Source organism: Loa loa, assembly GCF_000183805.2.
Source record: "Loa loa unplaced genomic scaffold supercont3.483, whole genome shotgun sequence".
In the NCBI taxonomy this organism is placed as follows: Eukaryota; Metazoa; Nematoda; class Chromadorea; order Rhabditida; family Onchocercidae; genus Loa; species Loa loa.
This window is the reverse complement of record NW_018108663.1, coordinates 26,280-36,767: the sequence shown is the minus strand read 5'-3', so window position 1 is coordinate 36,767 and position 10,488 is coordinate 26,280. Positions and strand designations below refer to the sequence as shown.

Genomic DNA, 10,488 nt, shown 5'->3' with positions numbered 1-10,488 from the left:
CAGTTTACTGAAAGTAAAAGTACAAACAATCATCGGTATAGTATAAAATGTTAACAATATATGTTCATATCACCTATATGGCAGTGATTGAGAACAGAAAATACTACACTTATACTATTAACATTTTATTTATATAATGCAGTTTTGTATCACAGTTAATTCAATGATCTATCAGAATGTAAACCCAGTGAAATCCAGCTTTCACTTCCTGATGAGAATTTCTCTTATCTTGAATATATCGATCATTTATGATATTACTGCTGCATTTCCATTGAGGGAAGGAAGAGAAAGAAAAATTTGAATTCAGACTGATTATATTGAACTTAAAATTGCATCTTTTTAAGAATCATGCTGAAATGAGGACTGTTTGTATTACGTAGAGGAAATTTTATCTGGCATATCATAGGAGAGATAAAACTATGGACTGCTCTTCCTTTCCTTGGAAACTTGATCGAAGATGTTTGATTGAAAATATGAAATTGGTTTTGTATTCCATCTGGATGTGATACTGAATGAACTAAGTAACCACATATCTTGCTAGGATTTCAGACACTTTGAACTGCGAAGGTGACACTTGTGACACTTTCACTCTGTGTTCTGACCATTATTTTTTTCCTCAATAGAGATTGGAGGATGCTTGTAGTATTGCGGATAGAAGGAAAATATTTCTTGAAACTTACGTTTCACAGCACTGGCAGATACCAACTGACAAGATTTCGCAGCACCGAGATGTTCCAAGAGACAAGATTTCGCAGCACCGAGATATTCCGAGAGACAAGATTTCGCAGCACTACCGACTGCTGCTCTCATTTTAGTGCATGATTCTTGAAGTAGAAAATTCAGTGCGGAAAAAAAAATGTCTGACTTTATCTGATTGATTCACCGAGGAAAAAAAAAAAAAAACAACGATTCACTAAAAATATTAGCACTTCAAAGGGGTTAAACAAGAAAATCAAGAGTGTAACTCTAACTGACGACGAACAAATAATCCCAGCATTTCATTTCTCAATGTAAAGATAAATGGATTAACGTGAACGTAAGTGAATCAGCATAAATTATTATCAAAACATTAGAAATAAGTGGACGAAAATTACAGCTGATCGAAAGTTGTCCCATACTGAGAAGGACTTATGACAGCTCATTTCTTCTATTATTTGTCTTCGACTTGTACGTATACTAAAGAACACATTTATATCTTCTTGAATAGCACATTCAGTTTGGCGCATGTTAACGTGTGGTGGCGTGTTTGTAGTATGAGGAAGGCGACAGGAAGAACTTTTGCGGTGGGTAAGTATTGAGTTGTGGGCAGGAATAATCACATTTGTATCTTCTCTCCTTCTATCTGTCATTTCAGGAATCGTTTTTGGAATTGGGGTTACCGGAAGAATACAATGAAAGAGGTGGTTATTGGTCATGAAGGGATCAAACAAGAGCGCGAAGTTCGTTTCAATTTTTTTTTCCGTATCCGGAATGAGATAGTAGCGCAAGGATACACATGGGATACACTCTTCCCTTATACCCTTTTCGCTCTACCAGTTTTTGAGAATGGGAAATTTAGCCAATTGCCATCGATTTAATGCTCTCCCAGTCCTAATCATACTTTCGCTGTTTCTCGGAGAATCACTGGTCTAAATCAATCAAACTTAATCGCAGAAGATAGTAATTTGATTGAGATATAGTCCAACTATCCATACTATTTGCTAATTCGTAATATTGTGAAGTTCCTGGTAATTACCTTTTATTACAAGATTAGCAAATTGAATAGGTAATCGGAAATGTCTGAGCTCTATTACCTTTCTTTTCCATCATGTATCCGTATCCTAACCGGTTCATTTCTAGTTTTCATGCCTTCTTTTTCATGATTTCAATCAGATATGTAGTCAAAGTCGTCGATTGCGTTATAACTATGGGAGGGAAGGGAGAACTGTATGCATTTGATGACAGGGACATGTACGTCATGTTTGGTGAGCAATTTCAGTGAGATGTGTAAGGAGCTATTAACAATGCGTGGGATTTTGATCTGTTTATCCATTTTTAGGATCGATGGCTGGAAAAAGTTAGCAAGAACGAGATTTTTCTGCTCGCTGTCGAGAAGGAGATGCTGAAAAAGTGGACAGATGGTTCGACTAGAAACAGGTAAGACGTGTTATTTTATTCAATGTTGTATACTGAAGGATCTTCAGTACTTTTTTCTAGTGCGGAATTTAGCAAAATTTGGGATTTTGTGCTTGGAAGAGGATGTTTGCGACCAGTAAGCTTTGTTATTAACTGTTGTCTCTTTTTAACGTTTCCATGTTTAAAGGTACTGTAGAAAAGGTGGGACAATAAGTAGGAAGTGATTGCAAGATGACTACAGATGATTCGAAGGGTTTGGAGACATTTGATGGTCACGGAATTGATAGAATATGTCTCGAAGACGACAAAAGACAGTAGAGGGAAGAGGTTGATTATTGTTAAGGAAATGAGACGCTAGAGAAACAGACAATGAAAAAGTAGAAGTCACAAAAATTGATGGTGAAAGAGGAGAGCTCATGATTTCATGTATGATTAAATTCGAATGTTTGCAGGAAGTTAACGACAGTTCTGCGAAGTATATATCAAAAAGAAACACAGCTTCATCCTCTCTCTATGCAGTCGTTATCAGTTAGTGGAAGTTTTGTACTTCCAAAAGCCATTTTCATACCTCCTTCACAGGTATCTCGGATTTCTTGAATCTGTATTCCAGCTTGGAAATATTGTCTTCAAAGCTATGTTCATCGAGATGTTGACTATAATTTAATTGTGAGTAGATGTTGCAGTTTGAGATGTATCAAGCTTTAGTTCATGTTTCAAATAGGTTACAAAGCACTAAATAGTTCGTTTGCAAACACGCAATGACGAGATAATTTTACAAAGAATTTGTCACTGTTTAAGGTTGTCACATTAGTAGCCGAATATGATGCAGATATGACCATTCAAGAATTGACACGAAGGCTTGTAAAATCAGGAAAAATCAGCGAGCAAGAGAGAAGAATACGTTACGCTGAAAATTTGTTGCTGGCAGTGGCTAATCAGAGACGTACCATGCACATGACGAAAATTTTGTTTGAACTTGGGAAAAATGTTGTTGCCAACATTTCGAATACATCTGGGGAAGACACTGGAAAAGTTCTTGCCAACTGTATTTTTCCAGTTGGTTTCTTTGCTTTATTTATTTATTCATGTGGTATTGAAACTTAATACGAAGAAGAGACTCTAGGTGAAAAAGTCGTTGTAACACTGATTTCTTTTTCTCTTTTTTCAGAATTAGTAGCAGTTTTAAACACCCGTACGATGTTTTTTTTTGTCAACATTGCTTAGATAAAGATAGCATTTGTTGTATGAGCAACAAAGTCGTACTTTTTCAAGTAAATGTTGTGATTACTATTAAGAATGTTTTGAAAAATGAGATTACAGCCGATGATAAAATGCCATTTGTGCAATTTCAAAACAGAATCACGAATTGTTCTTGAAGCCCACAAGGAAATACCGCATTATATTCGTCGCAGATATCGTTGCTCCTATTGTATTCAATTCTTCGTTAATTTTCACGAGATAAGAAGTCATTTCCTGTGTGTTTTCTTTTTCAATTCGAAAAATTATTGTTTAATCCAGGATCTCATTTATTATCAGTAATTACTGATATTTGACAGATGATAACATAATTTGAGTTACTAAGTTCACTTTTTTTTAAATGAATTTCAAAATTCATTTATGCTGAGGGAAGTTTCTTTTTCTTTTTCTTTTTTTTTTATGGAGAAAGGCGACGTAGATATCAATTCAGCGTCATCTTTCTCGTTCATCTTTGCTTTCAGTAATAAACACAGTGTGATAGCTCGCAACGATAACTGGAATACGACTTTGGAATGTCCTTCATGTGCAATAGAGTGCAGCAACGAGTTCAACTTGAAGAAACACAAGAAGCTCTGCTGTTTTACGAAGACCGGGTATAGATTTCTGTACAGCTTACTGCATGATTTTTTCTGTCACCTGTTGAATGAATTGTAGATGACTGAAAATACAAAATAATGTTTCAAGTACAATTTTCATCGCAAGCGTGCTGCACCACGTGATTGAATTACGTGAGTTCCTCATCCCTAAAGTTGGATTTTTGGTTTTGAAATGCAAAAAGAGTAAAACTACAGATTTACTATGTTTGCAACGAAAAAGCAATCTTCATGTGCAGTTAATGAGATTGTATGGAATAGAGAGACTGGTTGCGATCTGTCGCACCGGAAGTTCGGACACTCTATTTCACGGGTATGATTTTTTGTATGTTATTAAAAGGTTGTCACGTGTGGTCATAAACAAACACCTATTTTATTCCAGATATTGTCAAAACAGAGGAATGTCATTGATGAAGTCCTATAAAAATTAATATACTCTGCAGGAAGCGAATGATAATCTACTGGTAGTGTGGACAATGAACAATTTTAAATTAATAAATAACAGATGAACCATGACGGAATCACTAATCCTCCTTACTTTATCAGTTTATTGATCTCAGCAGTGATAAGCATATGCTAGACATGACTTTTTTGATTTCCTGAAAGAAACTTATGAGATCATCAATCGGAACGTTTCTTTTGTCCGAAGTTTAACCCGCAATGGTTAAATGAATTATGTGAAATTGGAAACAAATGATTGCAGATTATTTCCTCAACTCTATAACTTACCCCATCAGCGACATGTAAATCATTAGTTAAAAGGAATGTTCATTCAAAGGACAGTTCAAGGTGCAAGGAGCTAAAGTTTATTTTCTGTGCCACTATATACTCTCATAACTTTTCGTTGCCTTGCTACGAAAAATATTCGGACATTCAACATTCAATGGAATTCCTTCTGAAAAAGTGAAGGCAGTGCATGTCAAGTCAAAGATTGGTCTTATTTCTACTTACTTTTGCAGAAACAAGTAAATCAAAAGGAAAGTGATCTCATTCGAGAACGAAATACACAACGTTGGATCCAGGAAGATCTCAGCACGGAAGATTTTGTTAGATTTTGACTCTGTGTAGAAGGATTGCGCTGATTTTATGTAAATTAGATGAGGAACTTCATAATGTTTTCGTTTATATATTATGAGTTAATTTTAAACCGCTTTGTTGCTGCTTGCGTCGTCTTTCTTTCACTTGAATATTTCTTTTTTAACTTAAGAGTGATTTGTCTCATTTTATTCATGCTAAGTCTAAATCATAAGTGGATCGATATAGTGCTGATCGTATTTCTGTTGTTTATAATGTTTTATCTTGTTTAAAAAGGCAGGAAATAAAATTTTTTTTTCCTGAGGACTTCAGTTTATAAAATGTTAGTCCGATAATTAATGATTGCTCCGTACTACGTTATTTCTGGAATATGTTAAATTACCGTTCACTTCCTAGTGCTTTATTTTTCAGACTTCTACCGATCAGATTTTGGCGTTTTATTATATTGTTTCTTGGATGCAATATATGAAGAAAAGATGAATAGTCTTTTCGTTTTTGATGACTAGCAAATTTCGGAACCCCAACAAGTTTGGATTTATGACTAACACTCGGAAACTGAAATTCGAATATGCCATGGTTAAAAATGTTTTGCAAGATAACACTATGTGAAAAGCTGGGGTTCCAAAATAGACGTTGTAGGAGGGTGTCCAGTAGTGTTAAATATGAAATGTTTATGAAATAAAGTGAAGAATAGGTAAGTGATGCAGTAGAACCTTCTCGATTATTTTTTGCAGGGACAAAGAAAATTCGTGACCACAAGTTTCTTCATACAGTACAGTCCCTCTTACTAGAAGGAGTGCTTCATGGAAAAAGAAGTGGTCGATTCTTCAGGTAACTGTGAGATTTACTTCTTTTATTATTATTTGTGGTTGATGATATGTTTATATGACTCCAACTTAAAAGTTAGACATTGCCTCATAGAGGAAACAGTCCAATCTTTCACTCTAACGGCAGAATAAGTCTAACGCCATCACCACTACCTTCTGTTTTTACCAGATATTCTCAAATTATGAACTGCTACTTTTCAGAACAGAAATCAATATCCAATTGTATCTGCGACAGATCAGAAAGAACTGTAAAATGCCTGACTTGTGGAGCGACATTTCTAGGTCATGCCGCACTGACATGCAACGAACATCCAAGAAGAATCAATTTGATGGATATAAGGCTTTGTCCCAATACTTCATGTCGCAGTAGCCATTTAATGGAATTTGAGAATGCTGATGCTCAGGTAATTCCCACACTCGACGCTTTTTCAACTTCAACAGACGACCGAAAAACCAGACTTCATTACAAACTATTTTAATCAAATTTTTTGATAGACTATTTTAACGGAATAAAACAGAATGCCTTCAGAATAGAGATTCAGAGCACCGTAAAATCATTCTTCCCCTTGATTATTTCACTACTTTGGTAATTGGAATGATTAATACTATCAACAACAGCGATATTACTTGTCGAGAACAGCTTTCACTTCCTCGAGGATTCATAGTTCATTCTGTTTGGATTATCTTTGTATTAAGATATTTGGTCTATCCTCGACCAAGAACCTTCGATTTTAGTTAGTTAATACCTCACCAAATTTCCCCAATATGCTTGAAGCTTTAGAAAATTCCATCCCCCACGCTTCAGTGCCACCCAGTCATTGCAATACTGCACGAGATGTCTAGATGAGATGAAGAGAATCTGATAATTTCATCGTTAAAAAAATATATTTCAATTACGTTCGGATTTTTGGGTTGTTATGATAATGAACAGCAAAGCAAAGAGAATTATATATTGTTATTCGTGTTCCATAATAATCCGATCCATGCACCTCTGAATTTCATTTTCTTTGTTTCATATTGTTATTATATAACTGAACACATAATATTTCAACTTCTAATACGATCAGTAATATGATCAACTTCTTTCAGAAATTTGCCACCATTAATTATTCGATTGAAATGTTGCCAGTTCCTTTGTATTGCGCTTATTTTTTTTGGCCTGTGTTGTACACCCCACTCAATTACTTGTGTCCCAAACTGGAAAACCATAAGCAGAGATGGAATTTGTCACGAGACCAATAGCGTTGTAGCGTTTTCCATGCTCTTAATAAATGGCTCGCACGTCTACCCTGGAAGGAAGGCGCATCTGAGTCAGATTTTAGCTTTGAAATGTGTAAACTCACCATTGTGTCCTTGTTCAGTTATATTAAATGCCTACAAAAATACAGTTGTACCTTTCCCAGAAAACACAATTTTAATTGACTATTTCGCCAACGTATGGTTTTAGCGAAGTATATATTCAATCAACACAGTTCCTGTTGCTATTCCTTCAGAACACAGTTTTGGAGAATCGGATACGTTCATCCTTTGATAATTCTTGTGTGTTTTGCTAAATACAATAATTTGATCTTTTTTGAGTTCTTTTAGTCTCGGTTAGCAGATTCATGTGGTTTCTTTGGAATTATTTTCAAACTTTGTACTGTAGAAGATACCCATAAATTATTAGTCACAAATGTTTTGTCTTTGATAGGCAAAGAGACATAATTTAACACTGACTTTCTATTACTTGGCTTTCCCATTTCATCCTTGCAGATTATTTGTCAATTCCGATTGAATTTCAGTCCTTAATTCCATGAAATATTAGTAGCAGGTGGAAATGTAATTCTGACTGGTAATAACATCTTCCCCTCTGACTACCTGTGTCACACCGACTGATAACACTTTCATATCTGGCGCCTACAGTAGTATTAGGAAGAAAATCAAGCACTGTGTCAGGAAAGATGTGGGCGTCAGCAACGTTTGGAAGTGAACTTTGCGATACTGAGGGTAGGGATGAGGCAAGAATGAGGAGATACGACTATAACAAAACGAACGCCGAGATCAAACCATTCGAAAGGTTGACCGGGAAAAAAATTCTAGAACGTTCTGGCAAGTGCCACTGTTGCCCAAACGACAGAAGTGAACGCGCGTCAGTCTGCCGCCTTGTTTTTTCTTCCTGCTTCTGCCGTGTTTATTCGTTAACCGTCTTCTCCCTGACCCTCTCTCCCGTTATTCCGTCTTGCTTTCCGGAACTTTCTTGCAGATGCTGAGACCAATTCTTCGAGAAGTTGACCGGAAAGAAAATTCCAGAACGCCCTGGCAAGTGCCGCTCTTGCCCAAACAACAGAGATGAACACGCGTCACTCTGCTGTTTTCTTTCTCTTCCCACTTCTGTTTTTCGTTAACTATCCTTTCCCTGGCCTTCTCTTCCGTTATTCCGTCTTGCTTCCCGGAATTTTCTCACAAGTGCCGAGATCAAATCGTTTCTTGAAGATTTGACCGGAAAGAAAATTCTAGAACGTTCTGACAAATGCCTCCTCATCAACAGAAAAGAACGGCGCATCAGTCTGCTGCATTGTTCTCTTCCTACTCTCTCTGTTTCTTAACTGTCTTATCCCCTTTCGCTTCTTCTCTTGTCTTGCTTTCAGGATTTCATAGCTCGGAGGCCAAGTAACAACCTGATGGCTTCACCACTCTTCCAACCGGATGCCTCAATGTTATCAGGAGGAAGTTGGGGAAATGGGAGACTTCGGAGTTTTTTGGGGAAGACTTCCGATGTTTGTGTGTTTGATTAATTGGTGGTCTTTCTCTGTTTTGAATGTTCCAGATTATCGATTTGATTTATAATGTAGTGGAAGTTTGATCAGTTTTGGATAGCATGCTTTTCGTCTTCGTAATATCGAAAATAGCTGGCCCGCAAAGTGAAACTATCGAATATCACAAGTTGAGGTCATAACGTGGGAACTTACGTTTATAGCATGGAACATTTGATGCGAGTCTGTTTGTTTCGTCTGTTTATGAAGATAATCTCTATCGTTACGGGTAATATTAATCGCTATTACAGATGTCGACTGAACGGGGAAATCAATTCGAGGTGAAATTGGACGTATCCAGTTTCCATTCTAATGATTTACAAGTGAATGTTCATGGTCGAGAGTTGGTCGTTTCCGGACATCACAATGAACGTGAGGAAGGAGGTGGCACAATTGAACGTCATTTTGTTCGAACCTATATGTTGCCGAAAAGTGCCAAGGAAAAGCAGTTAGCATCAGAGTTAAGCGCTGATGGCATCTTAAAAATTACAGTTCCTGCCGATGAAACTACCGAATATCGTAAAATCCCCATTAAAGTGGATCCGAACTGGAAAATGCAGTCGAATCCCTGCCAAGAGTTAATCCTTCGTGAACCAATACCGCTTTGGTGGTGGTGATTTACCATGCTTTGTTTTCATTTGATTGAATGAAGGCAGTTTGATTTTACAATATCGCCAATATCATTTATTATCATGTTTAAATTTAATTTTTGTTTTAAAAGCACAACATTTGAAGGAATACAAGAATCCACGGGAAATGACCAAGAATTTGTCTGATTTGTGATTTCAAGGTATTAATTAGGACACTTAAGATGAGTTCGACTCTTTAGTGAATACGCAGATGTTAGTTTGTCACTTACAAGTAATAAAGTAATGGCCTCCTCGAACTCGCGAAAGAGAAGAGGGAAAGCTATGTATGAAAACTGGATATTTAATACTCCAAAGTGTCCTCGTTTTTGTTTGTGTTCTTTTAAATGATCGGGGACGTAGAGTTGTCAGACACATTTTTCATTTTATTTTCATCTGGTAGTTCAAATTAATTTGGATTTTGTTTTGCTATTTCGGATGCGAATAAAACTTTTAATAAATCGGTATGACTTAACTACATCTGTCACATTTGCCTATTGAGTTGTGAATGAGTGATCACAACCTTTTTCAAAATAGCGGGTGGAGACATGCTGGAATCCTTTAAAATGATGTGATGTCAATAACAACGGTAATTTAAAGATATTTAACATATATGCTGGCAGGATGCCTCAAAATGTTTCCTATTCAAAATGAATATTTTCCCGTCGTAGCAACCTTTTCTTAACACATATTGAATTAATTCACTTTATCTGAGTGACTGGTGGGATAATTAAGTGATTTAAAGCTTTGCTTTTATAAGTCTTTCATGAGTCTTCATAAAAAAAAAAAGCTTTCATAAGTCTTCATAATTTGTCAAAATAATTGTGTTTAATACATAATGAAGGGGAAGTATTTCTGACTAATGATAGTCCGGCTGTTCTTTCAAAGTGAAGGTGCGTTCGTGTTAAAAATGTCCTACTTACATGATGTGTTTGGAGTAAAATATCAACGGACTTTTGTAAAAGCAATAAAAACCTTAAGGAGCTCTAAAAATAATGACAAGTTCCTTAAAACTCCGAAATTACAGAATGTTGTTGAACAATGATAGGATATCGCCTAAACGACTTTTTTTTTCCGGACGATGTCAAAGGTCATTGGTATAATTCTAAACATGGATTAATAAATATTTGTTGATTACGGTACTTAAGGTATTAGTAATAATGTTATTGGTTGGATTCATTATTTTCGTTATTAACCATTCGAAAAACAAAAAAAAAAAAAAAACGAAAAGAAAAGAAAAGAA

The 10,488-nt window shown here is 36.0% G+C and overlaps 3 protein-coding genes across 3 annotated transcripts; all 3 read left to right on the top strand.

The window, feature by feature from the left end:
- Positions 1 to 1,391: 1,391 nt before the first annotated feature.
- Positions 1,392 to 3,219, top strand: LOAG_09405 (hypothetical protein; the record flags this gene model as incomplete). Its single annotated transcript, XM_003144932.1, has 4 exons — positions 1,392 to 1,439; positions 2,039 to 2,136; positions 2,568 to 2,694; positions 2,914 to 3,219. 4 exons carry the CDS (start codon positions 1,392 to 1,394, stop codon positions 3,217 to 3,219), a joined length of 579 nt encoding a protein of 192 aa, XP_003144980.1.
- Positions 3,220 to 5,803: 2,584 nt separating this feature from the next.
- LOAG_09404 (hypothetical protein) lies at positions 5,804 to 6,670 on the top strand (the record flags this gene model as incomplete). The annotated part of the gene is made up of 4 exons (XM_003144931.1): positions 5,804 to 5,831; positions 6,029 to 6,231; positions 6,357 to 6,491; positions 6,563 to 6,670. The coding sequence occupies 4 exons, from the start codon at positions 5,804 to 5,806 to the stop codon at positions 6,668 to 6,670; spliced, it is 474 nt and encodes a 157-aa protein (XP_003144979.1).
- Positions 6,671 to 7,767: 1,097 nt separating this feature from the next.
- Positions 7,768 to 9,236, top strand: LOAG_09403 (hypothetical protein; the record flags this gene model as incomplete). The annotated part of the gene is made up of 3 exons (XM_003144930.1): positions 7,768 to 7,959; positions 8,455 to 8,583; positions 8,871 to 9,236. 3 exons carry the CDS (start codon positions 7,768 to 7,770, stop codon positions 9,234 to 9,236), a joined length of 687 nt encoding a protein of 228 aa, XP_003144978.1.
- Between the last annotated feature and the right edge of the window lie 1,252 nt (positions 9,237 to 10,488).